This window comes from Camelus bactrianus, chromosome 22 (genome assembly GCF_048773025.1).
Source record: "Camelus bactrianus isolate YW-2024 breed Bactrian camel chromosome 22, ASM4877302v1, whole genome shotgun sequence".
In the NCBI taxonomy this organism is placed as follows: Eukaryota; Metazoa; Chordata; class Mammalia; order Artiodactyla; family Camelidae; genus Camelus; species Camelus bactrianus.
The window spans coordinates 25,146,874-25,165,118 of record NC_133560.1 but is presented as its reverse complement, the minus strand read 5'-3'; the positions used below and the strand labels follow the sequence as shown (position 1 = coordinate 25,165,118).

Genomic DNA, 18,245 nt, shown 5'->3' with positions numbered 1-18,245 from the left:
TGGATAGCCCGTCATGCTGGGCCCTGCATCCTCTTCTGTGGGTCCTCAGTGTCTTGTCCTCCATTGTTATGCGTCCACTTTCCCACTGGTCTTCAAGTCCTGAGGGCAGGGCTGTGACCCATTTCTGTCTCCCATGCCTGGTAAGGGAGCTCGACTCAAAAGTAGTCATGTTTTCTTTTTTTTCTTAACCTTGTGAGATCCCAAGATGAAGATTTTTGTCTTCTCAGGGCCTAGGCTGTGGGAGTGTGGTGGTGGGGGTGCTCTCAGACCTGCGCTGGTCCTATGTGGCCCACTTGGGGACTCTGAGGGACAGCACAGCACCTCTGGTGCAGAGGGTGGTCCTTGAGGTCAGCACAAGCAGGTCCATAAGCAGAACCCCCCGCTGCCCCATCATGCTTTTAAATTTGGCATCCTGCTTAATGAAGCACATTCTCTCAAATGTCAAAGAGCATCTCAGGCAGTGGCTGCCCTTAAACTTGAGACTTAACCCCCAGAGGGAGGTGGAAGTCCTCCTTCCCATGTCCTTGATGTACCTCGCCTTTTATGCTCTTAAACAATACACTGTAATTTTTTTGTTGAGGTGAAATTCATGTAACAGGAAACTAACCACATATGAAATATTGTGAAGAGGTAAATCCACAGAAACAACGACTGGTAGTTGCCAGGGGTGGGGAGGGCATAGGGAGTAAAAGTTTAATGGATGTGAGATTTTATTTCCATCAGTGAGAACATTTTGGAACTAGAGGGGATGGTTGCACAACTCTGAATAGAATGTGTTGAAGAAGCCTGTATTTCTCCATAAGCCACTTGCCAAGGGAGGGTGTAGCAAGTTGCTCCCTCATGAGATTCCTGTCGTCCCGCCGTCAGCCTCACTGATCTCTCAGTGATGCCTTTTCAGACACTTAACTCTGGATACATGGGTGGGTGAATCAAGGAGAAGCTGTTTGGGTGAAAGAACACTGTGCTGATGTACTGTTCTGTCAACCAAGGAGAGAACTGAGTCTAGGAGTTGCACGTAGTTCATCACGTTGTGTCTGAGCTTGACTGTACTTGACCTGCCTTCATTGGTCAGCTGTTAACACACTCTGTTGTCTGTGTAGTGTGTACTGTAAACGTGGTCACCTGTGCCCGATCGACACTGGCCTCATTGAGAAGGATGTCGAGCTCTTCTTTTCTGGTTCAGCAAAGCCAATATATGAGGATGACCCATCTCTCGAAGGTAAGTGAAACATTCCAGGTTATGTTTGGGGCAGAGTCTACAAACAAAACTCTCAAAAAGCAGTGTTCAGCTGGAACTACTGCCTCTTAACATTAGGGCTTGAGACCGCGCTGTGAACAGCTGCAAGCAGATGGCCTTGCTCTGATAAGGGCTGCCTGGCTCTGCCGGTAAGAGGTGTCAGCGCAGGTGGGCGCTCAGTGCCACGTGACCCTCTTGGGGTTTTGAGAGTCATATGAGAGTCATTCTTAGTCTGCTTCCTTTTGGGAAACTTTTTTCCCCCTCCTAGGTGGTGTTAATGGCAAAAATCTTGGCCCCATAAATGAATGGTGGATCACTGGCTTCGATGGAGGTGAAAAGGCTCTCATTGGCTTCAGTACCTGTAAGTATGTGGCCAGTTACACTGTTCTGGGATCTGAAAGGGCCCTTAGCTCCTGTCCTCCATGGGGCTTGGTTGGGCTCTGGGGAGTCTCAGGCACACGTCTAAGAGCAGGTCCTGTTCTTGCAACTCAAACCCAGACCAAATTCCAAAAACCAGACATAAGCTAAATGAAAGCCCCTCGGCCAGTCTCCATTCTCTGGCTCAGGCAGGCCCCTTCCGAATGATCTCACTGTTTGTACTTGATGTTTTTTGACATTTGGGTATGGAATGACTCTCAGGCTGTTCCACAAGCTTCGTAGCCTCATCCCTGCCCTTTGGCCACAGCGGCTGCCATCGGGTTCAAACTGCTGTTTTACACATCTTCTGTTCACTCCAGCATTTGCCGAATACATTTTGATGGATCCCAACCCAGAGTACGCGCCGATGTTCAGCGTGATGCAGGAGAAGATCTACATCAGTAAGATAGTAGTTGAGTTCCTGCAGAACAACCCTGACTCCACCTACGAAGATCTGATCAATAAGATTGAGGTAACGGGTTCAGGTTCTTCATAATCTGAGAGTTACACCTGTTTACATGCGACACAGATGTGCTAGAAAACGTCTGGAGTCAGCAGAAACTGTTTCTATTCAATCTAGACCAGTTGTGCTTAAGAGACATTTCTGATTTTCTTTCCTTAAAGACCACTGTGCCTCCTTCCGTGCTCAACTTGAATCGGTTCACAGAGGATTCTCTCCTTCGACACGCCCAGTTTGTGGTGGAACAAGTGGAGAGTTATGATGAGGCCGGAGACAGTGACGAGCAGCCCATCTTCCTGACCCCCTGCATGAGGGACCTGATCAAGTTGGCTGGGGTCACCCTGGGAAAAAGGTAAGGACCCAGCAGGAATAAAACTGAAGACATGAGACAGAAGACAGAGCATCCCGTGCATGCTTCCCAGCCCACTAACACAGCAGGACCCTCTCCCCCAGGCGAGCCGAAAGACGGCGGACCATCGGGCATTCTGCCAAGGAGAAGGACAAAGGCCCCACAAAAGCCACCACTACCAAGCTGGTCTACCAGATCTTTGACACCTTCTTTGCAGAGCAAATTGAAAAGGATGACAGAGAAGACAAGGAGAATGCCTTTAAACGCCGGCGGTGTGGCGTCTGTGAGGTAACCTTGCCTGAGCCTGCTCCCCTACTCTGGAGATGGTCTGGCCCCTGTTGTGATCTCTGAGGAACTTACTGCTTTCTCATTCTGGCTTGAGACTCTGATTACTCAAATGTGACCCCTAAAACAGAAGCTGGGAAAAAGAGTTAGGGATCTGAGGGGGACTTGCTTGTCTCACGGGACAGATTGACGGGACAGCTGTTGAAAGATGGGTGTTTGGGTGCTTTGCTGTCAGTGCCACTTACACTGAGGAGCCTGGGCTCCCGGGTGCCTTTGCTCGGCCTGCATCCCCCCCTGGGTTCTGAGGCCCTGGTGTGAGGGCAGAGGGAGTGACTACCCCACAGAGGGGCTGCTCTCTCCAAGAGGGGACACCTGGGAGCCTGCTGTTTCTCATTGTATAATTTTTCTGGGAAGGTGGGGACTTTGTCTATACTTTAAGGCCTTAAAAGACCTCTTTCTGAAATTTTAATATGTATTTACTTCACTGGAGGAACTAATCCCCCTAATTCTGTGACCCAGAGATCAGATATATTTTGTTATTTGTTTGACTTAATTTGGATGAAAACTTAAATGCAGAAATACAGCAGCTACCTTCAGAACCACCCTGTGTTCACACTGGCCGCTGGATTCAGTGTCTTCACTGAAGAGTGGCCACCCTTAATAGGAATTTGCATGTCCTCATCATTCCTTTTTGGTTTTACTTTTTCTCATCTAACATGTGTATCCAAACTTAAAAAAATTTTTTTAATATATGTAAACTAATATCTTTCACAAGTGTTGTGTGTTAATACAGGGAGATCAAGTTAACACTTAACTATGACCGTCGCAGCTTATCCCTCAGTGATGGGCAACTTGATATTATAAATAATGCTGCAGCCATATCCTTGAACAAGTCTTCATGTGGTTCTTCTCTACTCAGAAGTAGAATTGCTGGGGTGTAGTTTATGTATTTAACTTTGATCTGGAAAACTGTTCTCCAAAGTGGTATTACCAACTTATCCTTTGAGCAGTGGGAGTCTCGTTTCCCCACACCTGTCCCAACACCACATGTCAGGCTTAACCTTTACAAATCTCATATCTTGTTCCTGACTCCTATTTCCCTTCTAATGAGGCTAAACATATGTTTTTTAAAATTCACCAAAAACTGGTTACCAGCTGTTGCAAATGCCCATTTGATTCACTTTTTAAATGTGTTTTAGGTTTGTCAGCAGCCTGAGTGCGGAAAGTGTAAAGCCTGTAAGGATATGGTTAAGTTTGGTGGTAGCGGACGGAGCAAGCAGGCTTGCCAGGAGAGGAGGTAGGTTTGGTAGGTTGTTGTTGAAGCACAGAAAAGTGCCAGCTGATGGCAAGTGGGCTTTGTGTGGGATGGCTGGGTTCCTTCGTCTCTCATCGTCACCAGGCCTGTCCCTGTTTCTGACTAAAACACCTCGAGTTGGTTTTCCTTTTAAAGGGGACCTTGCTTATAACAAGTGACTTTGTAGGTGTCCCAATATGGCCATGAAGGAGGCAGATGATGACGAGGAAGTCGATGACAATATTCCAGAGATGCCATCCCCCAAAAAAATGCATCAGGGGAAGAAGAAGAAACAGAACAAGGATCGGATCACGTGGGTTGGAGAAGCTGTCAAGGTAATACCGGAGCAGACCCTCGGTTGTCTTAGTGCTGCCCTTCTGAGAAGCCAGTTGTCTCCTGGTGTTTTGCTGCCAGACGCTTGAAGCAGCCTGAGCCCTAGAGCTGAGGCACCTGTTGTTTGCCCCGTGAGCAGGGCTGGCTGAGAGGCTGAGGCTCGTGGTCAAACACCAGAAACGTAATCTTGCTCGTATGCCCAAAGACTCAGTTCTCCTCACTCCAAAATGGGCACTTGATACAGTTCTGGGGCTGTATCCCTGGTTCCCCTTCAATGCTTGTTTTGAGGAGAGTCGTCACAGCCCACCTTGGCCTGGCAGTAGGTGATTTGGGGCACTAGCTGACTGCCTCCCAGGGGTTCTGGGGTCACCTGCCTAAGAGTCAGATCCTTGGCCAGAGCTGGAGGGTGAATGTCTTAGCATTGTTCCCTTGATGTCCATAAGCCAAAGAGGCTTGTTAGTTCCCTCAGCAAGCGTGAGGCTTACCCTTGCTGGATGCTGCCCTAGGCCTGGACGTGGCTAACCCCCGCCTGTGACGCTGTGTTGCGTGCAGGACAGGTGTGTCTACTGTCAGGCGGGCGGAGGGGGCAGGAAGGGGGCTGGGGCCATAGAGGCTTCTTGGTGGAGGCGACATCTGAGCTGAGACCAAAAAGGTTGGAGAGGAGCCAACTGCATGGAGATCTGGGGAGGAGCCCGGGCAGAGGCTTGTGGTGGGAGCCAGCTTCCTTGTGGGAGAGAAGGGAGGAGGTCCATGTGGCTGAGAGGGAAGTGGGGAGTGGGATGTGGTGCTCCTAAAATCTGCTGCTGACAGGGGAGGGCAGAGCTGGCAATAGAGGGATGTGAGGCTTGCAGCCAAGGGAGGTGGATGTTCTCCGTAGTCACCAGGCTGGTAGAGCTCATGGCTTCTTAGCGAAATCATCACGATTATGCTCTCCTACAAAGTGACAGGAACACGCAGGTCCAGCCTAGTACAGACCTTCAAACGGATTCTCACCTGAAGGTTAACTCTTGTTTTCAGACCGATGGGAAGAAGAGTTACTATAAGAAGGTATGCATCGACTCGGAAACCCTGGAAGTGGGGGACTGTGTGTCTGTTATTCCAGATGATTCCTCAAAACCGCTGTACTTAGCAAGGTTTGTATCCCTCCTTCTGCTTGACTTCAGCCCACACTTCCTGTTGAATGAGTAGGAGGTGCCTGTTTTGCAAGAATAGCAGCAGCTTTCACCCCAGACTAAAAACCCCCAATACACGTCTCCCTAATAGACTCGGTCCAGATCTGCCAGCCAAGTTAGAGCTTCCTTCCCACCCCTCTTCCGACTCCAGGGTCACGGCGCTGTGGGAGGACAGCAGCAACGGGCAGATGTTTCACGCCCACTGGTTCTGTGCCGGGACAGACACAGTCCTCGGGGCCACGTCGGACCCCCTGGAGCTGTTCCTGGTGGATGAATGTGAGGATATGCAGCTTTCGTACATTCACAGCAAAGTGAAGGTCATCTATAAAGCTCCGTCGGAAAACTGGGCCCTGGAGGTGAGCGCCTGGCGCCCCTCCAGTGGGGTCTTCCTCGTCGTGTGTGGCCATCATGGCTGACAGTGTCCTTGTCCCCAGGGAGGCATGGACCCCGAGGCCCTGATGTCAGAGGACGACGGGAAGACCTATTTCTACCAGCTGTGGTATGACCAAGACTATGCGAGGTTTGAGTCCCCTCCAAAGACTCAGCCGACAGAGGACAACAAGTACAAGTGAGTGCCGGGGCGGGGCTCCTCGGGGACGCTCGGGTCTGTGTGAATCCCTCTAGCTTTCCCTGTGCTGCTGTCTGCTGGGTTTGTTTCCCCCACGCCCCCGATTGTCTTCCTCGCTAACCAAAGACCAGCCTGACTTGGTTGTGGTGGCTGTGCGTGTGTGGACAGCCTGGCGGGGAGTTACCCTCATGAAAAGCTGTCCCATCCAGGGACAGCGTGTCTGTGCTCCTTCGTGTTCATACTGCAGATCTTGTGTCTTTTCTCATAAGGGAGGTCTTTGATTCCACTTCATTCTAACTGGTGGGTGAATGCTTTTGGGGAAGCTTGCTTAAATGTTCAGTGACCCCTGCCTTCCTTTCTAACCTCAGTACCTCACTTGTTTGACTAAAGGTGGTGGCTAGCGCCTCCCGAGCCAGCAGTAAGGCTGGCAGGGCCAGGGCTAGGAGGGCTCACATAGATGCCGCTGGTGTTTGTCCATGCAGTCTGGGGCTACATTGTGGCTTGGTTTTTTGTTTGTTTGTTTGTTTGTTTGAGGGGAAGTGTGCAGTAATTAGGTTTATTTATTTTTTTAGTGGTGGTACTGGGGATTGAACCCAGGACCTCGTGCATGCTAGGTATGCACTCTACCACTGAGCTATACCCTCCCCTCAACCTTGATTTTTTTTGTTGTTGTTTTTTGTTTGTTGTTTTTAGAGTGGAGTTTATTAGTTTATTCAGAAATATATATACTCCATGGACAGAGTGTGGGCCATCTCAAACAGCGAGAGAAAGCCCTGGCTTGATCTGTTTTTGAGGTAGTCTCCAACTCCTCTTTAAGGGCTTATTAATCAGAAATGCTGAATTTTACCAAACATCTCTTCAGCCCTTAGAGGTAATAGTGTGAGCCTCCTGTGACGTTTTGAGTTCCTGAGTTTACCACTCTGCATTCTTGCTCATGGTGGTTGGATTCTTGACCATATTCTAGACTATTAATGTCTTAGGATTTTTATATCAACTACACAAAGTGGCTTGTCACTTTCCTGTTGTGTGTATCTCTGTTTCCAAATAATTGCTCTCAAAGTGTGAACGTAAAAGTACAAGAAAGCCAGTTCCTTCAAATGTGTAAATACTTCATCTTGGTCACCAGAGTCTGGACTAGGCCAGTGGCAGCTGCAGTCACTACCGGTCACCTAAGGGCCTCTGGCTTCTGTCTTCACTCCTTCAGGTTCTGCGCAAGCTGTGCACGCCTGGCTGAGATGAGGCAGAAAGAAATCCCAAGGGTCATGGAGCAGCTGGAGGACCTGGATGGGCGGGTTCTCTACAGCTCTGCCACCAAGAACGGCATCCAGTATCGAGTGGGCGACGGCGTGTACCTGCCCCCCGAGGCCTTCACGTTCAAGTGAGCTTCCCCTTGGTGCAGCTGGGGCCAGGAGCTCTGGGCCAGTACAGGGCTGGCTCCAGTGCCCTCTGCTCCGCACCGCGGTACCAGGTGCTGCCGAGCTGTCACACTAGCACCTGTTGTGTCACAGCGTCCAGCTGTCCAGTGCAGAGCGACTAATTCTGTGGCAGAATGAAGCTGGGTCTGTGAAAGAAGTCAGAACCCACGGGCTAAGGAAGAACGCTAGTATTTAGGGTCAGTAGTGGGTTCCTGCCCAGCTGGTCACGGCAGAGACTGCCTCCTTCCAGTTCCCACCTATCAGATGGGGGGAGAGGAATATCTCGCCTGTCAGGCCTCTAAGGAGTAAGTGAGTTTAAAAAAAAAAGTGCTTATTAGCATAGTGCTTGGCTTACAGTAAAGACTGACTGTGAGTTACTTCTTGGTAAATGCAAACTGCATCAAAAGACTTCATTTCAGAGGACTGAGGCTCTTCAGGGAAAAATCGAAGCCACAGTTATTTTCCACACTTGATCCATTCCTTGTTCATTCTAAGAACTAGTGTGTGGTTGGATTTACAGCCAACATTTTCCGAGCTTAGTCAGCTCAGTTTCCTGAGTTGGAATTCCATTTTCCTAGAGTCCTAATTGGAATGCAGTCCCCAGCCTCCATTCAGTCACTGAATTACAAAACCTCGGTCCTTCAGCCCCACAGTGGGTGTGCGTGGTCCCGGTAGCACCCGTCGGTGGTGCTGTGGGAGGTGGAGGGCTCCCTGTGGTGCTGGCACCAGGTGCTCCTGGCACAGAGGGAGTGAGCACAGGTGTCCAGAGGCGCCTTTGGAGCCCGTCAGACTGTCATGGGGCCTGGTAGGAAAGTACAGCGGCTGCCGTCCTGAGTGGCCATCTTCAAAGTGTGCAGCCCTGCTGTTGTGGCAGCTAAATCAGATGACTGGCTTTTCTGCAGTACGTGGTCAGGCAAGTTGGGCTTGTCCAGACCGCGAGTCTTCTCCCCACGGCCCTGCAGCGTTGCCTCTGTAACAGCTCTAAACAGCCACAGTAACAGCTCTAAAGTCATGGAGACGTTCACTTCTCGCCTGTACTGTATCCACTGTGGTTCACGGGACCCGGCCTATCGTGTTACTCAGGGACCTGGGCTGACGGGGCCTCTGCCTTCTCAAAAGTTGCCAGTCTGAGGCAAAGGGAAGTGCACTGGAGGCTTTCCTGGCAGTTAAATGCTCCCGCTCGAAGTGCTTGTGTATCACTTCTGCTCACATTTACTGCTCATACTTACGTGCCAGGAAGTACAGTCCTGCCATGAGGCTGGGAGCGGGGACTAACTGAACAGCCTTAGTAACAACAACCGGAGCACAGACGGACAATGCTTGTTTTAAAGTGTGCATGAGATTTACTCTAAGTCTATTCTAAGGGCACTTAGCTGCATTAGCTAAGGTGTTTGAACCTAAATGACTGTTGTCACTGTTCAGTCTTGCTGAACTATTTTTTAATGCTTCCTGTTCCGTGATTCATAACTTCATGCTTCTCTGCAGCATCAAGCTGTCCAGTCCTGTGAAACGCCCACGGAAGGAGCCTGTGGATGAAGACCTGTATCCGGAACACTACCGGAAATACTCCGACTACATCAAAGGCAGCAACCTGGATGCCCCCGAGCCATACCGAATTGGCCGCATAAAAGAGATCTTCTGCATCAAGAAGAGCAATGGCAGGCCCAACGAGACAGACATCAAAATCAAACTCAACAAGTTCTACAGGTCGGCCCTGCAGGAGGCCCTGCCTGCCACGGGGGTGTGACGTGGCACGCATGGTGGTGTTCTAAGAGTTAGGTAGCAGGGCTCTTCTTCCAAGTGTTTCTGATTACCTGGTGGCTACCGATTGCACAGTCCTCGCTTTTAGACCTCTATCCTGAAGCTGCGGAGCTTTGTCCAAAAGAGATCCATGAGCAGAAGTCCGGAGTGTGACAAAGGCAGGCGTGGAATGTCCCGGGCTCCGCCTGACGCGCCTCCAGAGCCCTGAGTTCTGTTCATGACTGTCCGAGTTCCACCCACTCCCAGTTCCCCTGTTCTTCTCAGGCCCTCTTCCCCGTTCCTGGGGGGTTTCTCTTGTCCACACTCTGTCCAAGGTCTTGGCTTCTCTAGTCGTCCTGGGATCCTACCAATGGTTGGGAGCTAACCCAAAACTAACCCTTGCAGATAGGTCTGAAGTTGTTCCACTTCCCAGCTAATGTACATGGAATATTTTCTGAAGTCTTCATAATAATCAGTTGAATATAGAAAGAAACAAGGAATCTGTCTAGTAGAGGTGGAAAAAAAGCAGCTCTAGACATGCTTCTTAGCAGGAGATGGCAGCTGTTCGTAACACAGGGCCAGCCGTTTTGGGCTGCGTTGGAGGCACACAAACTGCTGAGTTCATGGCAAGGAATCCCACTTAGTTCGTAGTATTTAGCGCCAATGAACAGGGGTAGTAATTAAGGTGACTTAATTGAGGGGGGCATGGTCTTTATGCACAGATCCTCTGAGCACCCCAGGAATGCATGCCCTTTAACTCACTGTCAACTTGCAGCAAAGGGCTCCTAACAAAGACTCTTGCCCTCGTAGGCCGGAGAACACACACAAGTCCACCCCGGCGAGTTACCACGCAGACATCAACCTGCTTTACTGGAGCGACGAGGAGGCCGTGGTGGACTTTAAGGCCGTGCAGGGCCGCTGCACTGTGGAGTACGGGGAGGACCTGCCTGAGTGCCTCCAGGACTTCTCAGCCGGCGGCCCTGACCGCTTCTACTTCCTGGAGGTGGTGCTCTGGGCTTCCTGGAGGGAGGGCCTCCGGGTCAGATGCAGCCCCTGAGAAAGCAGTTTAATTATCCAGAGTACAAATCTGTGACATTCAAGTTGTTCTTGGATTTAACACTTTTGGCTTAGAACAAAACAATGTGACTTTTGAGTGTCCTAATGCAACTAAAGTTTATTTGAGGACTATTGGGTGGCCTCTGCTGGCCCAGCCAGTACCTGTGAGTTAGGAAAATGTGCCTCTGCCCCTGGGAGATGCAGTCTTGCCCCCAGTCCCGTCAGCCAGGCTTCTGTGTCCAGGCCGGGGCCACACAGCTGGGCAGGTGGCCGGGCTGTTGAGCCAGGAGTCTGTTGATGAAGCTAATCACTTTTAAATTGTTCGAACATGGCTCTTTTGTGTTGGACTGTCTTAAAACAATACTTGCCTGTGTTTCTCCCAGGTTCCAGTGTGGACAGTCTAATGTAACACTTGCCTCTTTTTAGAATGAGCAGTCCATTTCCTTAAAATAGAAATTTCAATGTCAGTCACTTACTGTTTGTATTAATAGAATTTTTTTCCCTCATCTCCAATGTAGTAAAATTAAAGCACCCTTATTGGTGGTTAACTGTTGATGGCCATATTTAGGGAGAAACTAAGTAGATCCTTATCAAATTAACTTCAATCCTCTGTTAGAGAGGGGACCAGTGTTTCTCTTCCAGACTATTGTGGTTCTTTCCTTCTCAGGCCTATAATGCCAAGAGCAAAAGCTTTGAAGATCCTCCAAACCATGCCCGTAGCCCTGGAAATAAAGGGAAAGGGAAGGGGAAAGGTATGTCGTTACTCCACGGGCATCTTTACAAGCTCGCCTCCTATAACTCGGGATTCTCACGAATCAGTCGGTATAAAACAGCAGCCACTGACATGACCTCACTCTGCTGCTGCCAACTGAAAATGAGGCCGTCTCTGAGTCACCAGGGTGTTTGAAGAGAGCGAGTAGGGGCCCTGATTTGACTTGTGGCCTGTCACCTGCAGGGAAGAGCAAGGCAAAGTCTCAGATGAGTGAGCCGAGCGAACCCGAGGCAGAAATAAAGCTGCCAAAGCTGCGGACCCTGGATGTGTTTTCTGGCTGTGGGGGGTTATCAGAAGGATTCCACCAAGCAGGTATGCTCCGGTTTTCTCTCCACACAACTAGTGAAACTGGGTGGGGCGGGATCTGCCTGGAGGACCTTTCTGGCTCTGGTCACAGTTCTGACTAAAGAGTCTTCTCGTTCAAGGGGGTGCAGAGCACATCTTTAGGGGGAGGGTATAGTTCAGTGGCAGAGCACATGCTTAGCATGCGTGAGGTCCTGGGTTCAATCCCCAGTACCTCCTCCAAGAATAAATAAATAAACCTAATTACCCCCCACACCAATAAAACAAAAACAAAAACAGCACGTTTGTCCTTATATCCACCAGGCATCTCAGAAACCCTGTGGGCCATCGAGATGTGGGACCCTGCAGCCCAGGCCTTCCGGCTGAACAATCCGGGGTCCACGGTGTTCACGGAGGACTGCAACGTCCTGCTGAAGCTGGTCATGGCCGGGGAGACCACCAACTCCCGCGGCCAGAAGCTGCCTCAGAAGGGAGACGTGGAGATGCTGTGTGGCGGGCCTCCCTGCCAAGGCTTTAGCGGCATGAACCGCTTCAACTCTCGTACCTACTCCAAGTTCAAGAACTCCCTGGTGGTCTCCTTCCTCAGGTAAAGGGCGTAGAAGCCCCTCTGTGCTTGGGGCTGCCCGAGGGCTACTGGACAGCCGGCTGGGGCGGCAAGGCAGGTGGGCCGGGGCTGTGCAGTGACTGTTCAGCTGTTTCACGCCGGCTGTGCCGAAGGCTGTGCGCCGAGGTGAGGCGCTGTCTCGGCCCTCAGGAAGTTAATGGTGCGCGTCCCGCTGGGAGAGAGGCCTTGAGTTGGGAGGAGCATCTTGACAAACGTTAAGCGTTTGGGGAGGCTTCTGGCACAGCAGGTCTTCCTCCTCGCTGCGTGGGGGTGACTCCGGCCTCTCCCGCCTCCCACAGCTACTGTGACTACTACCGGCCCCGGTACTTCCTCCTGGAGAACGTCAGGAATTTCGTCTCCTTCAAGCGCTCCATGGTCCTGAAGCTCACGCTCCGCTGCCTGGTGCGCATGGGCTACCAGTGCACCTTCGGCGTGCTGCAGGTGAGCCCGCGCAGGGGTGGGGTGGGCAGCCGCGTGTGGCCAGAGAAGGGGGGCAGCAGTCCCTTGACTGCAGCACACTGTCCCCAACCAAAAACAGCTCAAAGGGACGGGCCTTAGTGTGGTAACCTGCGGTGAGGGCGGGGACACGGCCGCAGGGGCTGAAATCGCAGTGTTTCTCAGAACTGTGTCCCCTCACGTGCCTGAGGGGCTGCGTTCAAGGGGGCTCTTTGCTGCATTGTCTTCAGCTCGTTTCCCTTGTCAGGGAGTGGTCGTGGCCAGCTAGAGCTCCAGGTAGCGGTTAGACACCCCCGCAGGGTGGAGGAACCACGCACAGACCAAACTTTTTCAGGCTGAAACAAGTTTTTCCTCTAAGTGAACGTACATGCTTACAGACGCCTAGAGCATGTGGGAGGTCACACTCCAGGTGACCGTCTGCAGGGAGAGGGATTTAGGGAGATCAGAGGGGACGAGGCCTTTTCTGAAAAGCAGCTGTTCTGTATGTACCTGGTCAGTAACTGATGGCATAACAAACAAGTACCAAAATGGGAGGGAGAGGTGGCTGGAAAGCAGAGAGTGCCTGCGGGGACCACCTGGCCCCCCATTCAGCCTCCATGGAGTCCTGGCCTCACTGGTCAAGCCTTCCTGGCAGCCGTGTTCTGTCCCTCATGACCAGGCTGCCAGGCAGGTGGCAGGGCTCCTGCTGTCTCCTCTGGCTGAGTGCACAGGCCGTGGCATCCCTCATATGCTATCTAAAGAGGGGGCTGGGATCGCCAGCGGGGTTCGTGCCCATCTTCTCCAGGGGTAACTGGTCACCACCCGGGATGTTTTGTTCTTTCATCTGGTCCCACCTCTTGCCAGGAGCAAACCGGCAGGTTAACTGGGGGCTCTCCAACTGCTTCACTCCAGCCAGCCAGTCCAGAAAGTCGGGTGCTGCTGACCTTGGTCTGGCTGGTCAGAGGTGCCCACTGACCATGCCTATGTCTGGCCCTCCCATGTGCAGGCTGGTCAGTATGGCGTGGCCCAGACTCGGCGGCGAGCCATCATCCTGGCGGCGGCCCCCGGAGAGCAGCTTCCCCTGTTCCCGGAGCCCTTGCACGTGTTTGCGCCCCGGGCCTGCCAGCTGAGTGTCGTGGTGGACGACAAGAAGTTTGTCAGCAACATCACCAGGTAGGAGCCCCTGTCCCGCTGTCATGGTGCTCAAGAGCCTTCCCCGAGGAGGCTGGGGACGGGTAGGCCTCTGTGCAGAGGCCTGAGCTGAGGAGAAGGCATGAGAGGAGCAGACAGCATGGCGTCCACCCTGCCCCACAGATGTCCTGCCACCTCTGGTCTTGTTCTGACACCCAAGTGAGCCCTGCATGCAGGGCGGCGGCCAGAAGTCTGGCTGCAGTCACAGGCAGAGCCCACACTAAAGCCTGTCCCCTTCGCAGACCTGGTCTGAGAAGAATGCTGCCCGTGTGACCCCAGGTGGCCTTTTGACCCCAAACTGGGTTGCCTTCTCTGGAGAAGGCAATGCCAGCGGTCAAGGGACGGCAACTGTGATGCGAGGGACAGTAGCTGTGTGTATGTGTCCCCAGAGGTGTCGACAGTCTGTTGTGCTGTGTTGCAGGTTGAGCTCGGGTCCGTTCCGAACCATCACCGTGCGGGACACGATGTCCGACCTCCCCGAGATCCGGAACGGAGCCTCGGCGCAGGAGATCTCGTACAACGGGGAGCCTCAGTCCTGGTTCCAGCGGCAGCTCCGGGGCTCGCAGTACCAGCCCATCCTCAGGGACCACATCTGTAAGGTAATGTTCCCTCTGCAAGGTGGGGCCTCCTTCCAGCCGCCTCACAGAAACAGATCTGTGGTGGGAGCCCAGCCAGGACTCAGGGTGGGAAGCAGGATCTGATCGCAGCCCCCTCCCTGCTCCTCTGCTCCTGGCCCACAACCCGAACCAGCTAAAAACTGGCCCCCAGCCTCACCACCTCACTGCCTCCTGCTACTCTTCTGGGTCCCCCCCCACCACCCCCACAGAGTACATGGTTGGGTAAAGTGTCAGTCAGAGTTTACACTCTTCTGGAATAGGTCTAGCCTCTGCCTCCCGCCACTGACCTTGTGTCTCACCACTCCTGTTCTCCAGGTGTTCTCCCAAGTGCACGAAACCCCAGCTCTCCCCATAGCCACCACCTCCTGGCCTGCAGGGCTCAGCTCAGATGTCACCTCAGAGAAGCCCTCCTTGCGCTTGCTCTGAGCTATCCCTTCACCTGTTTCCACATCCCCGCTCTGGTTGTCTTTGTGGCTCGTGTGTGGTCCTCAGGTTGTTGATTGAGTTACTTTTTGTCTCCCCGACTGGGATACACACCCCATCACCGTGGTCTTCCCAGTGCCTAGCACTGGGGTCCCCGCCCACTGCAAGTGCTCAGACGATCCCCCAGCTAGGTGACAGCTGGGGCCTGCTGTGCTCTTCCAGGACATGAGTGCGTTGGTGGCCGCCCGCATGCGGCACATCCCTCTGGCACCGGGCTCAGACTGGCGCGACCTCCCAAACATCGAGGTGCGGCTCTCCGACGGCACCTTGGCCCGGAAGCTGCGGTACACCTACCACGACAAGAAAAACGGCTGCAGCAGCACCGGGGCCCTCCGCGGGGTCTGCTCCTGTGTGGAAGGTGGGACCCCTACTTGTGCTGCCTTCTGGTGGGGCTTCCCTCGAGTTTGGTGTGAAGCCCTCAGCCCCCTGGGGTTCCACAGCGGGCTTGGGGGGTGGAGCGCTGTCTCTGGGGTTTCTTAGCAGGAGATACTGGTGGCCGCTGCTCTGTAACCCAGAGGCTCTGGGCAGGGCACAGGCAGGCCAAGCCCGGTGTCCCTGATAAGCAGCTGCTGCGAGCAGGGTCAGTGGTAAAATTTTGCCCAGGGAACAGGGACTGTCAGCTGCTCCGTCCCTCCTGTTCTGTAACCACGGCCTCACCGCAGCCCTCTCTTCCAGTGGGGAAAGCCTGTGACCCTGCGGCCAGACAGTTCAACACCCTCATCCCGTGGTGCCTGCCCCACACTGGGAACAGGCACAACCACTGGGCTGGCCTCTACGGGCGGCTTGAGTGGGACGGCTTCTTCAGCACCACTGTCACCAACCCTGAGCCCATGGGCAAGCAGGTGGGTCTGAGGGCTGGGGTCAGGCCGGGAGTGGGTGGAGGCCCAGGCTTAGCGGGTGGGCTGGCTCTCTTCACCTCCTCCTGCCTCGGTGCTCACGGAGCCCGACTCCCCCACCTCACCTCTCTCCTGCAGGGCCGCGTGCTCCACCCCGAGCAGCACCGAGTGGTGAGTGTGCGGGAGTGTGCCCGCTCCCAGGGCTTCCCTGACACCTACCGGCTGTTCGGCAACATTCTGGACAAGCACCGGCAGGTCAGTGGGCGGAGCCTGGAGGGGCGCCGACTGGCGGTCCTCACACAGCGGCCCCAACAGCGGAGGCCCCTCTACCACTGGCAGAGACATGCAGTGCAGAGCTCTGCTCACGTGGTCACTTCACAGGGGACGTTGAGCCCGGCGCTTGTTGACTGAGGGCTCAGCACTCCCAGAGGGTTATGGTCAGGAAGGAGGGACCCTCCTCCAGGGGCCCAGGTTGCTCATGGCTCAGGCTGAGTTACTAAGTACGTTCATTGCTGTTTACAGCTGAGGCAGATTTAGCCCAAAGGAAGGTTCCAGCGCATTGAACTTCAGTGAAAGACCAGACTAAATGGGCGGTGGTGAAAATCCACTGTTGCTAAGGGTTGAAACGAACCAACAATTCCTCACTGTCTCTCACAGGGTGTTAAGTTGGTTGTTAATTAAATGTCTTTCCATCTAAGTAGTGCAGGCACATGGCTGAGAAAGCCAGCAGTGTGTGGGGGTTACAGCGAAACCCTCCTGTTTCACCGCTTGCCCTGTCCTGTGCTTTGGAAGTGGCAGCTCTTAGCTGGAAGTGAAGCTTGGTGGCTTCCTGTCTGGATGTCCAAGATTCTCCTGAAGCCCTTTAAAGGCCCCCCTTTCTGGGTGGTTCTTGACATGCTGGTGTTTGGGGCAGGAGGATGGGCTGGGTGGAGGGTCTGAGTGCCATCATGATGGAAGGGCTTTGGGGGCCCGTTGAGCATGAGACCAGGGTCCCAGTGCCTGTGTTCTGAGGATGCTGGCACTGATTCCAACCATACCAAACAGGCATCTCCCTCCTTCCCTTCTGCAGGTGGGTAATGCTGTGCCACCGCCGCTGGCCAAAGCCATTGGCTTGGAGATCAAGTGCTGTATGTTGGCCAAAGCTCGAGAGAGCGCCTCAGGTATGGTGGGGGTCAGAGATAGCGAGGGTTTGACTCTAGGCTCTGGGACTTGGGTGAGTCACCCACCCTCTCTGGTGGGCTCGCTTCTTTTGAGGGGTTGCTGTGAGATTGAGTGCTCGTCTGACTGCTTAGCAGTGGAGCCCGGCACGCAGTGGGCGAGCGGTCAGGTCTCGGGGCGCTGGCCTCTGTCCTGCCCAGTGAGTCTGGCTCGGCTAGGCCCGCCCCAGACACCAACCCAGGGGGTCTGTTAGGGAACACCCGCGCAGTGCTCAGTCTCCCTGAATGTTGATGCAGAGCTGTCCCAGGTGTGTGTTGTTGTTGTTTAAAAATTGGAGGTACTGGGGATTGAACCCAGGGCCTAGTGCATGCTAAGCATGTGCTCTACCACTGAGCTACACCCTCCTCCGTCCCAGGTTCTTACTTGGTCGTCCTTTAACACCAGTGCCTGGGCATTAACATACTTTCTGACTTAATGCATTTGTTGCTGTTACCTGTTGCTTTGTGCAACATTATATATGTTCCTGCACTAACTTTCCGTTTTATTTCTCTCCAGTTAAAGTCAAGGAGGAGACTACTAAGGACTAGTTTTGCGTTCCCATCGAGCTTGTTTCTGGCACCAGGGATCCCCAACGTGCACTGATATTGTATTTTTAACATGTTGATCTGTTGGTTCAAATGTGTTGTACACGGTGTTTGTGGCCTTGGCTGACACGAAGATGTCCTGTGAGGTTTGCTTATCAGACTAATTTGACTCGGTGATCAAACTGTGCAGTACTTTGTGCATTTTGGATTTTAAAAGTTTTCTATTATGCATTATATCAAATTTACCACTGTATGAGTGGAAATTAAACTTTATGTAGTTTTTATATGTTGTAATATTTCTTCAAATAAATCTCTCCTATAAATCGCCCTGGGTGGTGATTCATGATTTATGAGGGGCTTCTGGCTACCTTTCAGCTGAGGCTGGATGAGAATGGACTTGTCAGTGCTGAAGGTGACCCCATGGAGGCATTTTTCTGAGGTTAGATCATTCCATGTGCCCCATGTGTGATTGGGGTGGGGATTGTGGGTCAGTTCTGGCCAATGAGATGCAGGTGGCACTTGCCAGTGTGGTTTCCAGGAAAGCCTTTTAAAGGAAGAGTTTCAGTTGGCCTTCCCCATGGCCTTGTAGCTGTTTGGTCTGGCTATGAGGCCTGGCAGTGCAGCAGCTATTTTGTGACCACGAGGACAGAGCCGCACGCAGTGGATGGTGGAGCAAAGAGAAGAGTCGCTTGGAGCCTTGGCCTGCCACCCCCAGGCAGATCCCTTACTTGCTTCAGTCTGTTTGGTGGGCTTTCTGCACTTTCAGCCCGACTCAGTCCTACTGAGCTGTAAGGTGAGCAAACCTTTGTCTTTGGGAAAAGATGGCAAAGCAGGAACAGATGAAGAAGTGTCGATCAGCAGCACACACGACCCAGGGGGCCATTGTTAGGGTGCCACGTAACACCTGCTCTGCCACCTCTACACGTGCTTGTACCA

At 52.9% G+C, this 18,245-nt stretch overlaps 1 protein-coding gene across 4 annotated transcripts in view; it reads left to right on the top strand.

Annotated features, from left to right (window-relative positions):
• DNMT1 (DNA methyltransferase 1) overlaps positions 1-17,636 on the top strand; it is a 36,718-nt gene extending 19,082 nt beyond the window's left edge. For all 4 annotated transcript variants that reach the window (XM_074350722.1, XM_010954233.3, XM_074350723.1 and 1 more), the window contains 24 exons: positions 1,101-1,219; positions 1,506-1,598; positions 1,975-2,126; positions 2,279-2,466; positions 2,568-2,751; positions 3,948-4,045; positions 4,230-4,377; positions 5,393-5,508; positions 5,699-5,903; positions 5,982-6,115; positions 7,320-7,493; positions 9,016-9,237; positions 10,081-10,273; positions 10,994-11,078; positions 11,282-11,410; positions 11,705-11,987; positions 12,305-12,446; positions 13,447-13,613; positions 14,053-14,230; positions 14,894-15,089; positions 15,407-15,573; positions 15,706-15,822; positions 16,637-16,727; positions 17,281-17,636. In XM_074350722.1, coding sequence (XP_074206823.1) covers positions 1,101-1,219; positions 1,506-1,598; positions 1,975-2,126; positions 2,279-2,466; positions 2,568-2,751; positions 3,948-4,045; positions 4,230-4,377; positions 5,393-5,508; positions 5,699-5,903; positions 5,982-6,115; positions 7,320-7,493; positions 9,016-9,237; positions 10,081-10,273; positions 10,994-11,078; positions 11,282-11,410; positions 11,705-11,987; positions 12,305-12,446; positions 13,447-13,613; positions 14,053-14,230; positions 14,894-15,089; positions 15,407-15,573; positions 15,706-15,822; positions 16,637-16,727; positions 17,281-17,312 — 3,613 coding nt within the window. In that variant the 3' untranslated portion in view covers positions 17,313-17,636. The remainder of the gene's footprint in view (positions 1-1,100; positions 1,220-1,505; positions 1,599-1,974; positions 2,127-2,278; positions 2,467-2,567; positions 2,752-3,947; positions 4,046-4,229; positions 4,378-5,392; positions 5,509-5,698; positions 5,904-5,981; positions 6,116-7,319; positions 7,494-9,015; positions 9,238-10,080; positions 10,274-10,993; positions 11,079-11,281; positions 11,411-11,704; positions 11,988-12,304; positions 12,447-13,446; positions 13,614-14,052; positions 14,231-14,893; positions 15,090-15,406; positions 15,574-15,705; positions 15,823-16,636; positions 16,728-17,280) is intronic.
• The last annotated feature ends 609 nt before the right edge of the window (positions 17,637-18,245 follow it).